Source organism: Ambystoma mexicanum, chromosome 12 (genome assembly GCF_040938575.1).
Source record: "Ambystoma mexicanum isolate Mex_15411 chromosome 12, UKY_AmexF1_1, whole genome shotgun sequence".
Lineage (NCBI taxonomy): Eukaryota > Metazoa > Chordata > Amphibia > Caudata > Ambystomatidae > Ambystoma > Ambystoma mexicanum.
Window position 1 is genome coordinate 667,124,711 of NC_090936.1, and position 20,757 is coordinate 667,145,467.

The window sequence follows — 20,757 nt, forward strand, 5'->3', positions numbered from 1 at the left end:
GCCACTCTTGGCATCTAGGCTTGGCAGTCACAGCACTTCTTTTCAGGAGTTTGCTTGGAGACATTAAACTCATTCCTTGGCAACCAAAAGCTCAAAGGGTCTCACTTAATCACATCTTCAGTCACACTGCTGCACACTACAATTATACATGTGTCTTTCTTAATACTGCCTTCAAGTAAATACTCCCTGCTCCTGCATACAACTTTGAATGTACCTTCTAACATGTTCTGCACTTTGGTTCCATAATCAATTTTGGCTGGATCAACATGTACCCAAACCTCACCCCTCTCCTCTTTCAATGGCCTCACCTGCGGTTGAATCCCTTTTGCTTTGATCTATTCCCTCTTGCCTCTACCCCTGCATCCCTACCCCGTGTTATTTTCCTGCATAGAATACAATCTAGATCTCTATGGTGGGGGCGCAACACACCAACTTCCAGACATGCCTCGGCAATATGAGACACCCATGGTGGTAATTTGGCACAGTTTAAGAGCTTTGTAACATACATTGTCACTCCTGGAACTTTTTTGTCTCTTCTTGACTTTTGAATTACAATGACACTAAACCTTTTGCCTCCTACCTATTTCCTGTCAACAGAGGTTCCCATCAGAGGAACTCTGAATACCCACAGATTAGAGAATTCTACTCATCTTATGTCTATGCACGCTTACATCTCACGGTTAGTGTCACTACACAACCCATATGAATTTGTGTGTGTTTACATAATTTTAAAATTGTTTGATTTGAGTTGACTCTCGTCATCATTACCCCCTCAAGAGAATGACAAAAGCACTCCGATAATGCACCAGGGCCAGTCCATCATTTTTCCAGGCACAAAAATAAATAAATAAATAAATACATATTTCAAAATGCTAATCTTTTTGGCTGGTGTGGAGCCAGAGCTCTATAACTGTTTAGGCTTTGAATCAACTTATGCCACAGCTCAGCATTCCCATGGGAGGTCGCAATTTCCACCTATCACTAAAACGAGGATGATAGATCATGGGGGTGTGTCGAAATCGGGTAACCCCCATCTGACTGGGGCTGACCGACCACAGTTTGTGTTGGGACATTTCCCAACATTTTACTGGGGTAGGTTTGGGGTGGACAAAGTGTTAGCAGGGAAATTTGGGTTGCATAAGGTAAGGGGCGGATAAGGGAGTGAAACAGAGGGGGTGTGATAGGGTTGCCCCCCAAAATAAAATGTGGGTATAATGTGGGGAGATGTCTCGGATGGGGGTGATGAGGATATTGCATGTACAGAGTAGAAGCATGTGAGGTGCCACGGCATTCACTCGACCAGTATAAATAAATAAATAAAGAATGAGCACCGAATTAGGGGAAATCTTTATTTCGCAGCTTTGATTGTTAACACCTGCAGAAAAGATGCAGTCATATGGATGCCAGCAAGATGCAATTTTAGTTTACATAGGTCATTGATGAGCCAACATCTGTTACCAATCAGAGGTTCATAGGAGCACGCAAAGATACACATATTAATATGAAGTTAGCATTAACTTGTAACATTACTTTGAAGAAACTGTCTAAAATATATTGCACATTTTCAAAAAGGTGTAGCGTTTTTTTATTATGTAGATGTTATAAAGATGTTATGGCTGTTTTGCGCAGGTTTTCCAGACACAGGAAGTGGTATTTCTAAATTCATAGTTCACCACTGGGGCACCTGGTTCACAGTTGTAAAGAGGGAGTGTAACCATGATGTATTTTTCTTCAGAACAGCATAACCCTCCATTTTTGACTTGACGAACGCTATAATCGTACCTGCAGAAAAAAGGGGGAAAAGAATTAGGAGGCAGCTGAAGTGCTTCTAAGATCAATCAACGATAGCATTATGTTAGTACAAAAGATGTCTTTTCCTTAGGTTTTCACTTGTCATATGAATTGTGTGCAGCTGACCCTGAGACACTTGGTATATTATTTCAGACAGGAGGACACGCATCTCCCCAGAGCGAAATCCATTCCATGTTTTCAGAATAGCCACAGAAAATAAAATGTAAACTGAGTGACTAAATGGCAGTTGTTTACATAATCATCAATTAACCGGGAAATCGTGTGTACTCTCTTCATTTTCATAGGCCCACATTTGGACACAAAGGGTTGAGTGCCCTTGTATTGAATAACTTGGGTGATTCTTACTGCCTCGATGTTTGGTATGATAGTTGCATTCCTACTAAGAAATGTCTTCATTTCCAATGAACTTGCTCACTTGCCTTGAGAAACCCACTCAAATTGTTATGCAAAACTAAAATGGATAAGAAATGGAACCAGGTGGAGCAGAGAGGGCCAAACGTGGTTGCACTGAATATGTAACGTTTGTGGAGTAGGAGAATACCCTGAAAATCCCACTCTCAACCTCTCCTTGAAACATGCTTGCTCCGATATACTCCACGTCTCTTTTACCAATCCATGATGTCATGCATATGCCCCGCTCTAGTGTGAGAACCTTCGCCTTTGTGACTTCATTCCAATGCCAAAGAATGCCTCTGTGTGACTTTCTCACACATTTCCCTCCTCTTTTTGAGGGCCGATTGGAATGGCATTGTGCATCTGGGTGGTAAAACGGGGCGGCTGCAAACGTGAATTACAGCAGGACATGTTGGGCCCGGGTCACTATTTTTCCCTGATCTGGTTTGCAGTCTGAGGACTGTTATTAGAATGTCATTAATAGAAGCTGGTTTGAAGGACTTCAGTGGGCAGGTAATCGATTCAGTGTAGGGACTCTTTTTACTGACAGATGGGGTGGGGCAGTGTTTGGCAGTGTTTATGTAACTTTACTACAAAAAAGAAGACTAGTTTGCCCGCTGATTCTTGAGTGGTAGTTGCTTGGTGGTGCTGTTTCTCTGAGTGGGGTTGAGGAGCTCCCTTTGACTTCCAATAGCTCTCTGGTTTTATTTAGGGCCTCTGTGGTTTGATTCACTAAAAATGCATCTTTTGTTTAATGTACTAATTGGCAAAAATCTCTTGCATGACACATGCGGCAAGAAAAGAGTGAATATTGAACTGTGCAGAGCGACAAGCCAGGCTGTACTAATATCTGAACGGGCGCTTAGGACATAACATCCACTGGACCTGTAGGCTAATACTTGATGAAAATAAGGCCAATTCAAAATACTTCCTACTACAGCAACAGGTTCTTCAAAGTTGTGGTTTGACTCTAGTGCTTTTTTAAATCAAATAACTGGATTTCATTTCATTGAATGAACTGGGAAAGGTCATCATTTGGCACTTCGGACAACGATCACGCTCACTTTTAATGCCGAGTTAAAGAAAGGCCAGAGGAGAGCTTCCAAGTTCCTTTCCCCTTCAGACACAATAGTATGGAATGATTGACAGAATAGATCAGGGCATTATCACATCTCCCTCCTACATTAAATCAACCCTTTGACTGTACTAAATGAAACACATCAAGTGGCCAATAAGGCACAACCCACTGCCGTGTGCACATGGACTAAAGAAAAACACTAGACACAAAGTCAATGCACTCGAGCTAACAGAATCACAAACGTTTCATTTAAGCACAATGCTCTGCAGTTTACCTGAAAGAAGACAAAGACATTGGGCCTCATTACAAGTTAGCCGGTCCATATATAGCGGTGCCAGTAAAACCGTACCAGCACCGTTTTCTGGACTGGCTAACTACGAGTTATGTGGCCTTGTGGTGGTACAGCTGCTGGGGATTTACAGAATGCCGGCTCCGCATTTACCAGATCACCAGGGCTGTAATGCCCTGGTAATTACAGCAAGTCCGGAGCAGGTAAATCACTGCGGGTCCGGTGGCAGCCTGCCCGTTTTACCAGCACGGCTACCGCCGGACTCGTAATGAGGCCCATTTTGTTTTAATTAAAACAGTGAGGGGGGACATTATGGGGGGAATTTTCCTTAGGCTTCACGTGTCCCCTGCAAGTGCATTTAACAGCACCTGTTTCCTTAAAGTATAACTTTAGCATGTGCTCTTCGACATGGTGGTGAACGGTTTGACAGCAAAGCATTGACGTCTACTCTGATGGATTTCTCTAATTTCCCTGCCAGGCACTACATTCCTGGGCTCCAGGGGGTGGAGGGAGAGCATTGCATAGATCTTATGCATTCTCACGGAAGGAAGAAAGCAATGCAAAAAGGACCAGAGACTGGGATTTCAAAATATCTTGACTCAGTGGCTTTGCAAACAAAGGTGCATTCGATGTTTGGGTGAATCCTTTGCACGCAAAAGCAATTTCCTGGAGATCACTTTAGTGATCTAGTTAAAACATGTTTCTGGTTTTTTTATGCTCAAGGACAGTTCCAGCCAGAATGCTGAAATGTGGGGTATTCTGGCAGCATTTTGAATGGGTCAAATTCCCTTTTTGACCAATACCGAAAATGCTTACTAAATCTGCTTACTTTATATGGTAGAGACAGGAAGGAAAAGATTGTTACATCCTCCCTTAAAACACATTTTCGAACATAAAGAATAATTTCATCCATCAATCATAGAACAGTAGGGAGAAAAGGCTTAGCATTAATTAAAATGTGTACATTACCATATTGAGCGGTTGCATGAGCCCATACATTTTGCCATGGGAAGGGTGGCATTACATTTACTCTTCTTTATGACCACGTTGACCAAAGTGGGTAGACATTCCTTGTTACCTTTAAGAAAACATAAGAAACTATTAGGGCTTTCACAACATATAATGACAAATCCAGCCTAGTTGAGAAACAGAAACTGTACCTGAACAACCTTTAATATGTAAGTGCCTCATAAGAATGCATAGCAAGGCCAGTCTCTCCACCATGGCCTAGTATACTGCCCATATATACAGAAGTGAACCCTTTCTAACATCACTATCAGCCCTTTTATCATTTATTCTGGAAATCTGCCTATTGCCTTACTAAGAGAAAATAAAACTATACATGGCAGTGTTACAATACAGTCATGCATACATAGCCGCTGTCTGAATATTAGCGCAGTACAAAGGCTGCATTTCAACTGGTGCTAGGCTAATGTCCACGCGTAATGTATGAACTTCCAAAAAGATTTCAGTGGTCTTCAATTCTATCTAATAGGAAGTCAAAATGTGTCACCTAACACATTACCTGTACATTCAATGTATTTGAAGGTGATGGCTCTATCCTGCAATCAAAGCTCGGCCTGATAGATTCAATATAGTTTTGTGTCACGTGGAAAGAGAGGATGCGATGGATTTTTGTTACCTAAACTTTGCAGCGTACAATGCAATCTTCACTAAGCATTTGCCCTGGGACGGAAAACTGCACTGCAACAGTGCAAAGTTCAAGTAATGCGGGCCACGGCCACCATACATTTTGAAAAGGAATCCTTTGCTTGAAAGAATTTAGAGTTGAGTACAAATGACAGAGGAATAGATTCTTGTTCTGCAAATACATCAACAGATAACATAACGGCTCTCGTTATGAGTGCAGTGGTATTTGTATTTGAACTCTTGCCTGATTATGGGCCAGGAAGAATGACTACTTGCGGTATTCCTTTGAATTCCTCATGCATTCTTTATCACTGTACTATGAGGTCGAATACCACTTCCATGAAGTTTTAAAATAATGTCCTGTATGCAAGGGAATGGAATGTTCTTCCCTTCAATACACAGAAAAGGTTTCTGATTGGGACAACGTCGTCATTCGTAGGTGAACAAAGGATATATGTTTTACTGTTACAATTGCCCCGAACATATCTGTGGGGCTGTGTGAGAAGAAGTAGGCGGACAGAATCTTATGCGTCTGTTTCTGCTTTGAGTATTTCTACTTCCTCTATTCTTTTTTGGTACAATTTGCCTGTTTAGCAAGTAAAAGTGGGTGGTGTTCCACTTATTTGTAGGGCTGATTGATCGACAACGCAGACAGAAATAACTAAAATGTGACAAGGAACATAATACGAGATTCCTGTAAGTTTGACATTACAATCTAGATAAACGTACAGGTAGTCAAAGAGTCAGTATTACGCCTGGATAAACTTTACTACTAGAACCTCGTTCAGTTGGTTTAACTAGATTGAACCATAGAGGAACATTTTGAAAATGTAGTCTGTACTTCAGCCACATTGCGTAAAGAGAGGGGCAAGTGGTTGAAGCTCCTTCTCAGTTCTAGGTTTTCTGAGTGGCAGGAGATGAATGCTGGAGGTGGGCTTAAGGGAAGGGAGAGGTTGCGGAAGTCATTGGGCACAAAGAGAGATTTGAGATATGTTTTGCTTATGCAGCGCTGTGTGTCAAATGTAATGGTTTGAAGGATGGGTGAACACACAGTGACACCGGTAGTGAGTGTAGAGAGAGGGAATCCCTGTGAGGGAGTGTACTTTGGGTGATTACGAGAGACACATGCGCGTGACTCTTGATTTCTTGAGGGCAGTATGTGGGAAAGGCTTGCTCACCAGATTTCAATGGCAGAAGCAGCCGAGATTCAGGGAGGCAGGTGCCACATCAGTCAGTGTCCTGCGGTTGAAGTGAGTGGACAGGACTTGTGCCATTGAGCGACACCTACACAGAGGATCATGAGGATTTGGGAATCCCTGAGGGCAGCTTGTGGAAGAGCCATGCTCATATGAGATTTATGGAGGCAGGCGATACCCCAGCCAGTGCATGCAACAACCCCTAAATACATTAGCGACATACATTTGACATTTTAGATATACATGTACACTCTTTTCAGGAAATGTACTTACAAGTATTACAGCAACCGTCTGCTGCCGTTACTATAAGTTCCTGTGTGGTAGAGGAGACATAATGTTATCACATTAGTGTTATCACATTTCTTTTAATCATTTGTTTCAACAAGAAGGAAGTCATTACCTGGCATTAACAATGTCTCATATGGACACAGCATCTCCCTCTAGATTCTTCATATTTTTAAGTTCCCAGTCGCAAAAGTCTTGCCACAGGGCAATACCACAAAACCAGTGTAAATTGCCATACGCTGCACCACAGCATAAAAGGAACTGGCAAGCCATGAAGAACATGTGTTGCAATATATGCATGTGTACACCTGGGACACACATTTACTCAGCCTCATCTTCAAACATGTATTAAGAGTGGGCAGGTACAATAGAATAATTGGAGTGGAGGCACTGGGACACACTGTGCATTTGCACACAGCCACACTACGTTAGACAGAAATGTGCAATGCTCAGGAACAGCAAAGTACGCCTGCATAATATGCTGCAGAAGGAGAATTTTCTGAAATAATAGTTTATACTACTCAAGCAATTCTTCCCTCAATAAGCAAAGAGTTCTTCAAATGAACACTTATTGTTAAAGCAAATTCATCTTTGTAAAGTCTCTCTCAGCGACCCTGCTCTTCTTACAGGACGCGAACTGGGACGATTCAGAAAGGAAACAATCCAGAAAGAAAACAAGTGTGATTTTACTTCAGATGTGTCTTCACATCTGTCTGAAGACCAGAGAGTTTTGCAAACATGTTAAGAGAAAACATATATCTGCCAGAAGGTAATGGGTGGCGGCACGTACAGCAGTCTCTAGTAAAATATGCGTGGAGACGGGTATGCAGTGATAAAATCGCGGAAAAAATGCTTTGGTTTGACCCGTTAAAGGTGTACCCCATTACACCATTGAAGGGGAGCGGGCGTTGCAGGGGTGTCCCCTGCTCTCCTTAAATGGTATAATGGGTCCGGGGATTGTGGGGGTGTTCCCCCTCATCCTTTACATGGATTGCGGCGGCAAAACCACAGCCTTTTTGCCGTGATATTTTGTGTCCACAGCCATTTTTGCCGCGATTTTAACACATAGAACCGTGGAGACGTTTAAGTGTAGGCTGAAGAGCAATAACAATGGAATAGGCTATGTTCCAGGATATTCTTTTAGCCCTATCGCTTCCCATATATCAAACACTGTGTGTAGAGATGCTGCATCACTGCAGATGATAAAGCAACTGGAGGTCAATGTTGCATCTAGGGTCTGAAACCTCTGCTCAGCCCATACTCAGGTGAGTGGAATAAAGGGCGAGATTGATAAGTACTGCTGGAAACTAGACTTCACCACAAAGGTCCCATTGACATGAAGGTTGCTAACAAAATGAAATGCCTCGAGAGACAGTAAGAACTTATATTGAAGAAAAAGCAAAGAATGAGGCTTAATGAATGAAGCATTTTCAATGAAGTACAGACAGATTAGATTGTATCCCTGAATGGAAACATAAAAACAATTCCCTTTATTCTTTCAAATCTGTAGAAACAAGTAGAGAATAAAAATAGGCATTGCCAGATCGATATTTAAAAAGAGAAATGGCCACTACAAATCTCTTACTAGGTAGAACATTAAGGCGAGGCAACACAATAGAACATTGCTTAAGTAGAGCAATGCATATGTCTGATGATCCTGCATCAATATTCGGAAGCTGTTGCGTAATAGTGACGTGTCTGCATAGTAACATCATTTTCAAGTATTCTGATCACCAATGTTGAGGAGCCATGGGAACAGCAGGAGTCTGCCCTGGTTGTAGCACAAGAAGTTAGACTATTGCAGGAGCCCCAGGAGGGCAGGAAGTTGCACGAGTTATGCACAGCTTAGGCTATGTAGATCTGAGAACCACTGCCTACTGCCACAACCCACAGCCACGCGCCCACCCACCACACCACATGCATTTAGGAAGGATGGGAAGCAAAAGGTATGGTGGTGTGCACTAGGGGACCAGCAAGCATGTGCTGGGTTCATGTCTGCTTGAAAGCTCCTGAACAAGACAGATAGAACATCCAGTTGCATCTGGTATTTAACCATTAAGCCATAGTCTGTGTGGCTAGCAAGTAGTCTATAATCAAGAGTGAAGATCACACACACCACCATCGTGTTTTTAGGTCGTATATTATAATGCTACCCTTGAGCAACAGAATATTCTTTTCTTGTGTAACGCCTGGAAAGGCTGGAATGCGAGGAAAATCTTTCACATCTCGATAGTATTGCGGGGTCTGAGGGCACATGTTGGTGAGCAGGAAAGCAGGTGTTCTTCCAGGCTATTCAAGTATGCATGCCTGACTACAAACTGTAAGCACAGATGAGTTCCTCACTACATAATGGGGGTCATTACGACCTGGGCACAAAGGGATACCGGGACCGGTAATGACACCGGTGCCGATAATCCCTTTGCGCCCTATTCCGAGGTCCCTTTGCGGGTCCTCCCTTAACGCCTGTAGACGGGACCCGCAAAGGGATACCGGGGTCAATAACGGTACCGTTATTACCGCCTTCCCCCTTCCCATTGAGCCCCATGGGGGCTCAAATGGGAATGGGGAATGGCTCTGGTGAATGGGGAATTACCGGTTTCGCCGACCTCAGACTGGACCGATAATTACTCCCTTCACCAGACCGGAGGAGGACCGATTTTGGAGGCAGCCATGGCGCTAATAGGGCCAATATGTCGAAGAGAAATAATACTTCTTGGCTATTGGGACCATTAACGCCATAAGACACTCACTTAAATAGAACCTCTAGTTGCTGGCTAGTGAGTGAAGACATATGCAAGGTTTCTTCAGAATTACAGCCTTGAGAGAATTAAGGGGAAGGCTGTCCAATCGAGATAATGCACAGAGCCATATCATCTCTTGAACCACTGGAATGTGCGCCAGGCAGCCCACTGGCATGAGGGAGGACATGCTCTTCTTTAATGAGAATGCTAAATGGAAGAGCATGCATCGGGTCTATTGTGCCGAGCTTGCAGACTCTTCTTCTTTCAGAGCTTAATTAGACTGCAATGGTCTTTTTTGGAAAAGTGTGAACTTAATGTGCTTTGTGGTGTCCAAAGACAGCTACACGAATACTCCTAAATGTCACGAGACATCACAAGTTCCTAGGTGGGACTTGAATTGCTACTGTTTTGCACCACCACCTGAGGACGTATAGAGATAGCACTCCAATGTTATGAGGGATGGCATCTACAGCTCTTGTCATTTGACCTTCTAATGACTAGCATTGCGAAATACAAGGTGGGAAACAGGAAAACGTCTGAGTACGCTTTTCAAGGCCCACATCTCAGATAAAACTCCTGCATGCAAAACCTAGCTGTCCGTCTTTGCATGTTCATGACATGAAGGGCAATGTTAGACTTGGACTGGCACCACAAATTCAAGCCATCACATGTACTTCTCTGTGTCAGGTGATAGTAAAGTGGTTGAACTACTGTCCTTTCGAGTTCAGATGCACATGTTAATGTTAATGTTAAAGGACATTTGTACCGTGCACTATCACCACCGGAGTGGTCCCCTGGTGCTCTGGCGGCTCTGAAAGAGGAAGGGAGGCGAGTTAGAGGGAGGAAGCTGGAAAAGTGCAAGAGAGCAGCAATGTGCTGTTGGCGGCCTCAGCCCGGTGGGTCCGTTGGCTGGGCCTGGGGTGTTTGCGGCCGGTAGTCGTTGTGTACTGTTGTGCGAGTTTATGTGTGTTTTTGTTTTGTTGTTGCAATGTAGTGAAGTTTGTGCGGTTTGTTGTGCTGTAGGTTTGTGGTTGTGTTTGGTTTGGAGTTTGAGAGATGTATGCGGAGGGCGGAAATTGTTAGTACAAATTGATTAGTTGGCATTTCTGTCCTCACTTGAGGAGGTGGGCTTCGACCTCTGTAGTCTCCCCAGATGGGTTTCGGGAGGACCCCAGCACCTCTGTCCTGATCTGGGTCTGTCGGGCCTTGAAGGTCCCTTTCAGAAAACTGGCCCCCTCCTTCTTGTCTCCCTCGGCAAGTTCACCTGTCAATGACCATAGCTCAGTTATTATGATGTTTGATAATATCCCGACAGTTTCACAACCCTGTGGTACCTGGTGGGAATTAAGGGGCGAGTGCGGGTATTGGGTGGGGTTAGGTGGGGTTGTTGACTCTGTCTCCATGGGTGTCGCCTTAGTTCCACTCTATACTCGGCGTCACTCGTCTGGGTGCTGTGGGAGCTACCCTGTCATGTCTGGGAGTTGACTGTGTCCACTCTCGTTTAGTCATCCCTATTCCTTTCTGTTTTGGTTTTAGTTTGAGTCAGTGGTGTTGAAGAGCCAGGTTTTTAGTAATTTCCAAAATTTTAGGTGATCTTTGGTGTTTCTTATTTCTTTTGGGATGTTGTTCCCGGTTTTTACGGCTAAGTAGTAAAATGAGGTGCCTCCAAGTTTTTTCTTGAGGTATGGTTTAGGTTCCAGGCGGATGTCGTTGCTTGACCTTAGTGGTCTTGTTGGCTTGTAGATTGTTATTTTCTTTTGTAGGAATTCTGCTCCATGGGTCTAAAGGAACCCTACAGTTGATGTATTGTTACAAGGACTATTGGGACACACTGGAAATCGCAAAGATTTTACTTTTGCATTAACAATCTTAAATGCACTCAAGCCGTCATCTGCTTTGGCTGGATATTATTGCCCCCAAATAAGATAGCCTCTTTTGCATTGTACACCATGAGACTGCACATGCGTATTCAATGCAAGCATGCCAACCGATAGCAATACAAATGTACATGGGCATTTGGCAGCCCCTATGCTGTCTTGTGGAATTTCCATAATCTTATCTCCTGGAAACATAGGGGTAGACCATAGACCCTTTCCCCACCTTTCACAAGGTAGGTGAGTAATGGGCAATGAAAAGGTTATACGATCATTTCTTAGATTCCTAAAAAAGAATCAAACCCACTCTCTTTTACTGAGTCCATCCATCAGATGTGGCTCAGGCATAGAAGACGTTCAAAGGCACTTGCTTAGGTGGTGATGTTTAAAACTGGATTTCTAATGAGTGTGGAGTAGTGCGATAAAGTCCTTACACCTGAGTGAATTTTGTCTTTGAAGTTAACTTAATTGATGCATTTAGGGTTTGGAATGGACTTCTCAAAGACACACAATATACCTGTTAGATCTAGTTAAAGACCAAACCTTTGGGAGAATCAGAGGGTAGCAAAGCAGGTGTGAAGGATTAAGAGAAAATATCCCAAACATAAGAAACAGGATGTTAACACCATTTATAACCTAAAGGTATTTCATTAGATCTAATTCTTCAAGGTACAGGAAAGGTTATTCACCTCCGGTAATAGACAGTACCCAAGATCATAAAGGGTATTCCACGTGTATTTGCAGTCCTAATCTGAATAGTTCCACCTGCTCCTCAAATAATTTAGCAATATTACCGGAGCAGGCGGGGCCTTACCGGCAAGGTAATGGACTGGGCCAGTTAATGATAGGCCCCCAATAATGCACCCCTGCGAAGGTTATATTGCTATTAGTACCCTGGCACATTGTACCGGTGTACTAATAGTATTTTTTTTAAAGTTGAGAAATGATGTGTTTGTCGTTCCTGATAAAAATACAAAAAAAGATGGGCACCATGGAGCGGGGAGAAGGGAACTACACATACTCCCTTATCCCTTTCCATGGTGGCCATTGCCGGGTCGGTGACGCACCGGGAACACTAGTGTTGCTGGCACCGGCGAGGGACCAAGCAGCGCCAGGTAAGTGTGGTGGGGGTGGGGAGAGAGACGAGATGTGGAAAACGGGGGTGAGGGCAAAGTGACGCAGGGGAGCACTCACTTACCTGGTATCCGACAGGGGATATTTTTTTTATTTTTTATTTTATTGAACATTCATATGACGTCTATACATAGGTGTTTTAGGTGCCACAAGACAAAAAGGGAGCGGCATGGGAAAGAATACAACAAAAAAGAAAAAGTGAAGCTGGTGTCCCCTTCAGGGAAGGGAATGAGGAGTGGAAGTAGATGGTGGTAAATTGAATAGGGAAGGAAGACACCTGCCCCTAAGGAGAAGGTTGGGCTAAGATGCCCTGGGCCATGATAGTGCCATTGTGATAGACATTAATGGAGGTCTAAGCCACACCCCGCTAGGTACTAATATGAAGAAAATAATCTACCTTTCTAGTGATGAGCCGAGCTAGAAGGCCGCTACTGCAGAGAACTATGAAAGCTGTCGACATGTTGTTTTGACTTGAATGGTTCAGGGACATTGCATATTGCGTCAGAGCATTGCTGGAGACGATGTTAGAATAAAATGAGGCAGACTAAGAAAGTACCAGACACTCGTGATGCGCTACGTAATATGTATGAATTATCAGAGAAAGTCCTGCCATTCATTACTACATGCCCAGAGTCCGTTAGGACGATTCAATTCAAGATTACTAACCCATCTTCATAGATTCCCTGAGCCTGTAGTACACTGCACACAAGTTGGACATTTCCCAAGTATAATACGGGGAACCCTCTGATTTTAAATCATAAACTGGACTCTAGGCCTAGAAGAGGCCTGGAGAATGGTGATGTGATTTGATTTTTCTAATGAACTGCAACAGTGCAGAATTCAGGAGAAACTGGATCCATGCTGCTCCATAAATCCATGCTGCTCCATAAGTAAAGCGCCCATATAGCCCCGGGTTTGACGTGCTATATAAGCAAATAAAACAAGCAAACAAAACAAACTGCCAAATGCACTCATGGAGTGTGGGGATCGCAAGTTTCCTGTGAGAAGAAACTGTGGCTGTACTATTTATATTTGGAAAGCTAAACTTTTTTATCAAAAGAATTATACTTAAGGGTGTACAATGACTCTATATCTTGCTACTGAGGAATGGTCACCATTAATAAGATAGATGAACAGAAACATGTTGAGCAAGAGGCCTTAGAACATTCTATGTGCCAAACATCTATTAAAAGTCACATGACAGGCCTACAACTAGGGTTGTTATACTCACTTGAGCACTTTATATTACGATTTCTGTTTGCATGAGAATATGTAATTTTTATTTGTTATGTTTTGTATTTGTGTCAAATTTTTGATAACTCAATAAAAGATTTTCTGAATTCTTTAAAAGTGTTTTCTGTATATGTTGCCACTTGGTAAACTACTATGGGGGTGTGAGACACGAGAAACTCTACTACTGCAATTTACCACATTGTACCTGATCCATTCTTGTTGTGTGGTCACATACTGAGTCCGAGCCAGGGTCGGGTATCCCAGAGTTCCCCTTTTTTTGGTTGGTCAGCGCATTAGACTATATTTTTCTGGTGTTCCTGACCAAACAAACTATTGATCTACTCAAAGATAAACAGTGCAAAGGTCAATGTCAATGATGTGTCATGTAAGGAACCACATTTCATTAGCACTGTCAATGGATGGAATGTAAGAGCTGTGCCCTACTTACAGTGATGAGGGAAAAGATTGACTGATACACATTGTGGTTCAGAAACAAACGTTTTAAAACACTGCACCCAATTTATAAAGTGCTTTTAATGGGATTTTACCATGGAAAAACTCTAGTAAATCAAACTGACTGCTGTTTCAGGTAGTTCATATGCACCCCCGCCAGAAAGTAACTTAGCATGAGTAAGAAAACAAACAAATGAAATTTCCTTTCTGAAATAAGGATTGGCAGCAGGGCAAGGTGGAACAAGGGGGCACCAGAAGAGCAACAAGTAAAAGGGAAGAAAAAACAGAGAGGCGCACAAAGTCAACTGCAGGCAATTGGCCCCAAGGAGGGAAATGTAAAGGACAGCTAGGCATAGTCTCAAAAAGATGGCAGCATACAACAAAAATCCTTAGCCAATTTACAAAACACAGCAGCATTTTTGTAATCAAAATAAATTAGTGTTCACATCATCTATGTTGATGCTTGGTTGCTTGGTACATTGCCGCCACCATTGACGATCACAGAGGGGACTTCTCCCACAACTGTGTGTGGTTGTGTACGGGATGACCTAGCAATGATAACTCTAAATGTTGTGTTTGAAAGCTTAATCAGGCATGATGACTGAAACCCTCGCATTTTGAGCACGTTTGTTGATGTTAGACGATCCTTGACTCTTTTCTTTCCGATGTCAACACTATAGGGCAACTGTCGGAGTTGCAGAGCTTGCACTCATAACAGGTGAGTGTTTGCTGCCACAAAACCAACCACAAATGGGTTTGAGAAGATGCGCAGGTGCTATTGGGCAAGGAGAGGCATTGCTGTATAAGGATTCCAGTGCAATCTGGTAAAGATTCCTAGCTCTGTACTACCTTTGAAACACATTGTTCCCTTACCATAGTATGATGCAGGCATGGCACATGCACTCCAGAGCCCTTCTCTCCGACTGAGCGATGGCATCATGCTTACCCTCAGGGGTGTAGCTAGGTCTTGAAAAGATCCGGTGCTGCGCTACTTTCGGGACTGTCGGAACTCGGGGCTGGCTATCCTTTTGGTTGTAGCACCTGAGCTTCTTTCCGGGGCTCCAACCAAAAGACCTGGGGCTATAGCCCCCCCCCCCACCCAGCAACGCCTCCGCTTTCCCTATTGTTGTGGAGTTAGCTTTACGAGGTGTATTTTTTAATTCTTGCTTTTATGATTATATATTAAATGCACCAAAATTAACTCGAAAAGAAAAAAATGCCATCTCCTCCATCAAAACCTGAAAGGAAACAATTTAATATGTACAGTCATCAGCCGTGTGAACACGCGCCCATGTGTACATTGGCATTCTTACCTTAGGGCAGTCAATGAGGGGTGGGCATTTCTTCGTAACTGCTACGAGGCCTTTCTCCGCGCAGGTGTAACTCAAACATGGGTCGGAAGGATCTTTGAAAGTGGCATTAAGCTAGAAAGATAAAATGTCGGTTAAAAGCGGCGCTTGGTTTCAGGGGACATAACAGTTATTTGCGTTATTGACCAAGACATTCCAATGCATGCAATGCTCAAGCCCATTCACCTAGGCTACTGGTTCCTTGGCTTATCATGCTGTTGCCCATTGAGTTGAAATTATTGGTTGCCCTCCACAAATTCTAGAACCCCAATATTGTATTGTGAACGTAATCTTACTCAGCCTTTTGCAAGGGGGTTGGGGCAGTCTGACATGTTGAAATCACTGGCCAGGGTCACCGCTCAGCTGTATAGACCATGCACTGCAGCAAATACCTGAAACTTGTTTGTGTGCCTTTCGAAAACAAAACAGTGTGCTTTATGGGTGCCAGTAGAATCCATCTCAAAATCGAAGACAGCTTTGGCCCCTTTATAGAAACCATTCTGGGAAACTGTAACCCTGGGGCACAGCAGCAGGTCACAGTTCCTGCCCCAAAGATTTTGCAATATCTTCATAAATGGGTGCAAATGTTCGCTGAACACATAGTTGCCCTAAGTGGTTTAAACTGAAGAAGGGTCGGTGGTAGGGGTGAATGCCTGGTGGAATGCCGGGGTGCACTGTGTAGGAGGCAAGAACCCACAGGGGCGAGTCACAAGTGAAGGACGCAGCATAGAACTAGGGAGGGTTTGCAATCCTATCTATGGACTTATTTTGGGTTTATCATGAGCGCGTCAGGGAGTTATTGCCATCTGATCTGATGGTGTCTTTATGCAGTGGTGTGTAACCCGTGGTTCTCTAGATGTTTGGACTCTCATGATCCTTCCGCATGGACTATCTATACTTGGGCTGATGGACGTTGCCGGTTGAAACATGCGGGTTGCCTTCCTCTGTAATAGGGAGTAAGGACGTTTCTTGTGATCTACAGTTTGCAATGCCTTCGGCAAGAATTCCTGCCACATCCAATGTGAAGATGGACCCAAGAAGAGGCTAGGCACCCCGACCCACCACAGAGTCAAGAAAGCTATCCAGCATCAGCACTCCTTAACAATATCCAGCATCAAAATGGGCACATGTGCACTTTGAACCATACCCTGGGTATAGAGACAGATGATGACGAGGGAACAAGTTCAAGCTCAAGTTTAGAGTGTTCCAACTGCATGGATCTGGTAGCAATCTATGTGATTATAACATCTTTTGGAGCTAGATTAACTGGCGTCCTTTATTTCTCCTTTTAGAGACTGGATTGACATGCTGGAATTTATTTCAGCGGTTTGTTAAATTGATGATTATTTATTTGTTTATTGATGTTCCTTACTGATTGCTTGTTTTGCTTTTATGCTGCATTCTGATGCGGCACGCCGCCTGCGCACTTTATGAACTACCGAGAAACACGGTAGCCCAATTCACATTCACAGTTTGCTCCTGGCCTACAAAAATCTTTGCGAAACAAATGGATTTTTATAATGAATATATAGGGAAAAAATGTCTGTCAACCCGGCAAACAGTGCAGCTAATTTATTTCAAGACAAGCAAACAAGGAATATGCAATCTTACAAGCAATGCACCTTTGGCATGCTCATCCACATTTGGCATGTATGTCAGGGAGCGTGCGCATGCCACTCTGTGATAGTGTTATACCTTCACGCGCCCTTAACTCTTTATTGACTTGCTACCCACCGCCCGACTCCCGCAAACCTGATGGTTTGCCACTGCTCAACCACTATGCAACTCCAAGGCTGCGTCATTGGCTTCAACCAGTTGAGTTGCGCGTTCTGTGCCGTGCAAGAGTGAATCAGTTCAAGCTTTCTCTAACGCACCATTCCGCGGACTGGTTCACTTGGAAGGGGCCTGCCAATGAAATATTATCTAACCCCTGCTTTAGCGGGCATGCTTTATACTCTGGCTAGTCGATATGCCCCCATCTCCGTTCAGCCGTTGGATATTAAATAGCAATATACTTTACCGGGTGTTGAATGCCATCGTATAAACAGGTCAGCGGCGCTAAAAGAGAAAATGAAATTACACATTAATTTCAAGCACTTTCAGTGACGTAAAGGTAACATTTATTTAAACCTATCTCAATTAGCATAAATAGCAATGGATAGTACAGGATACATGTGTAATGCCCCGCATCTATTGACATACAATTCTAGGGATTAGGAGGCTCCCAAAGAAATGGCAGAATGTGACTGCTACAGACAATCGCCCACTTGATCCGGAAGGGCCATTTGAAGTGATTTGCATACACTCTGCATATGCCTTCCTATTGATTCTGATGCCAAATAAAGACCACCCTAGGCTGCCTCTCTGTCTCTGCTCAGAGAGGTGTCCAGGGCATTCCCCTTTCCTGGTCCAATTGATTGAGCCCAGCTGGGAAAAACGATCACTGTGCAGATCTCAACATGAAGGGGGAGAAGATGAGGAAGTGCCAGAAAATGAAATGACTAGTGACTGTGGTTTGGACCACACACATATCAGAAAGGCTTGGCCATTGGGGGCACCTGCGTGCCCATCAGAACATATTACCTGAGACCCGGGGCGGCGCCCGCATGCTGGCCCGCTGCTTGAAGAACTGTTGGTGCATAGATGTCCCTCCAGACTTATGATTCTTTCCATTCGGTGGGTCTCTCGAGCAAGGGCAGTGTATTTCTAGACCCCTACATCAGAACGCGTTGCATTCCATTTCATCTTTCCCGCTCCCCGCTGCCACCGTGCCTCATGATGACGCAAAAAGCATTAGCACATGGAATAATTCCCAATAATATAACATAACCACCGCTAACCCTATCCCAGCATCCCCTCCCCTCCCTGCTGCAGGGAAACAGGTGATCCTCACACCCAACCCTGCTACAGGCTCCTAACTGTGCAACGCAGATTTAAGGAGTCAGATTGTTGCTATGGTCCCACCTATTTACTTGTATTAGTAACCCTCCCATAATTGACCGTGCTTCCCCAGCCTACTCCCCCACTCACCTAGGGCCTCACCCTGTCTCTTCCATCTCTCGCTGTGCCTATGGCAGCCTCCGGCCCTCTTACATGTTTCCCTCCACTCAACCAACCGCTAACTCTCATGCAGCATCTCACCTGCTCCTCATGCATCCCCAATCACTTTCAGCATGCATTGTTCCCTACACTCAAACTGGTGGTCTCCACCCTCCCCCAGCTTCTCACCTGCTCCCCTTGGTTCCCCAGCCCTTCTGCCATTGTTCCTTCAACTCAGCCTACTTCCAACCCTCTCGCAGCAGCCCGTCTCGCTTTTGCCCCTCCGGTCAACCCTTAAGACAGCTGAGCTCTGCTCACACACTGAACCTTACGGGGTCAGGCGTTTAGATAGATCTAGTATCTAAATACACATACTTCCCAGTAAGAATAGCATACCAAAATGCAAATGTGTAAATACTAGTGCACACATCAGTCAACCCAACCTTACTCTAGAAAGGCAGGCCCTCTGCTCTTCCTCTGGTGTGTGTAGGGCAAATCATTGGCAGTGGGTAACCTCCTGGCTCCAGCAGACCCCATGTGAGAACAGATTACACCTTAGGCATATGATAACGCCTGAAAGCCCCCTTCCCTGTTCTTGGAAGGAAAACCCTTAAAGGAGATGAATACTGCGACACTCTTTCCTGGTTTAATTTGTTGGCTGCTGCACAAAGCCCCCAGAGAGCTCAGGCTGGAATCATTACCTGACGAGGGGCCAGCAAAACCTCACATTTAAGATTGCAATGTTATTCAGCTGACCGTCCTATTCCCCACCCGAACACCCTTCTTTACTGTCATCATGCTTCTCTTTAATTCCTGCAGCTGCCTTAGTCCTCTAGGACAAGGGGCGGTGCAGTCAGCTTTGTGGTGGACATCGAGGAATTGACACTGCACTTGTTATCTTTCTGCATACTCATTTAATTTTGGATAACCCCATATATAAGGTTTATGGATCATTGCGAAATCCAAGTTATGGAGCTTCAACAGCACCCGGTGAGTGGTCGGCAGTGTGAGTGAGGGGTCCTTTTATTTCATTTAGGCCTTTGGTTGTGTCCTATATATGCAAGGAGTTTAAGGCTTGTGGAAGACACTAGGGTAGGCCTGGGAGGTTTGGGGGGTCCAGGGATTCTGGCCCCTGCCCTGACCACCCAACGAACAGCTGACAAAAACCATTCAATTCCTGACGGGTGAAAGTCCCAGCTCGCCAAAAAACACAGCATCCGAGCAAGATAGAGTGAGCTTTGTGCTGGCTCTCACCCTGGCAATGAACATTCTAAGGATGATGAAATGGGGGCCTAGGGCGTTCATATTTTAAGCAGCCCTTCTTCCTACCCAAAGGGGCTTGCCTCCCATAATCCTTAGCATGTAGAATACAGTAATATGTGGAGTCTGCAGACTGCCCCATTCCCTCATCTGCCAAACCACAGATCTTTCTGGCGTATGGGGTACAGTGCGTCTAGTAGAGAGAGAGAGAGGGAAATAGAGAGACAGAAGACATTGACAATGTGAAAAAGTACTACTCCACCTTCCTTCCTAGTAACTGACTCCCCTCTAAGGTATCCTTCCACCCTGCTCCACACACACACACACACACACATCTCCCACATATGGCCCCCACACACCTACACGTTAGCATATCAACAATAATCAAGCTATGACTAAGCTCTCTTTAGACCTATAACAATTTACCCATATAAGTGGCTAACCAGGTCCAAAGTGGTGTAGTCTTTAAATCCAACGGTCTACACTCTGGTTAACATGCTTCCAAGAATTTCGGCCAAACCCACACAAAGCAGTTTGGGAGTCTGGACCTGGAAACTATTGACCTGCATCCATCAATTGCACGTTTCACGTCTGCCTCTCCCACTATCCCACTAACACCCCCTATCTTTTACTACAGAGCCATGCAAAGCAAGGTCAACAGATAAGGGCATAAGGGTGTTATAAAGGACCACTTCACATTGCATTACAGGGGAACACTCAGGACGTTACTTCTTTGCTTTTATTTCCCTGTTCCCACTATCTAGTATGGCCATCGTTGTGGGGTTTGCAGAATTTTCTTGCGGATAACAGCATGCATTAATATGAGGGCCTCCTCACTCCTAAGAATGTATCACCTTACCGGAAGTTAAGCATGCAGATTTTTGGAAATATGACATTCAATATTTTAGACAATCCTAATATGATATGATTGTACACGGTAATAAAAAATGCATTTCAACATACATTTTTGG

The 20,757-nt window shown here is 44.1% G+C and overlaps 1 protein-coding gene across 50 annotated transcripts in view; it reads right to left on the minus strand.

Annotated features, from left to right (window-relative positions):
• Positions 1-1,335: 1,335 nt before the first annotated feature.
• LOC138513982 (mucin-19) overlaps positions 1,336-20,757 on the minus strand; it is a 1,848,798-nt gene continuing 1,829,376 nt past the window's right edge. For all 50 annotated transcript variants that reach the window (XM_069629210.1, XM_069629207.1, XM_069629194.1 and 47 more), the window contains 5 exons: positions 17,508-17,545; positions 15,452-15,562; positions 6,692-6,731; positions 4,542-4,650; positions 1,336-1,782 (listed from right to left, as the gene is read on the minus strand). In XM_069629210.1, coding sequence (XP_069485311.1) covers positions 1,611-1,782; positions 4,542-4,650; positions 6,692-6,731; positions 15,452-15,562; positions 17,508-17,545 — 470 coding nt within the window. In that variant the 3' untranslated portion in view covers positions 1,336-1,610. The remainder of the gene's footprint in view (positions 1,783-4,541; positions 4,651-6,691; positions 6,732-15,451; positions 15,563-17,507; positions 17,546-20,757) is intronic.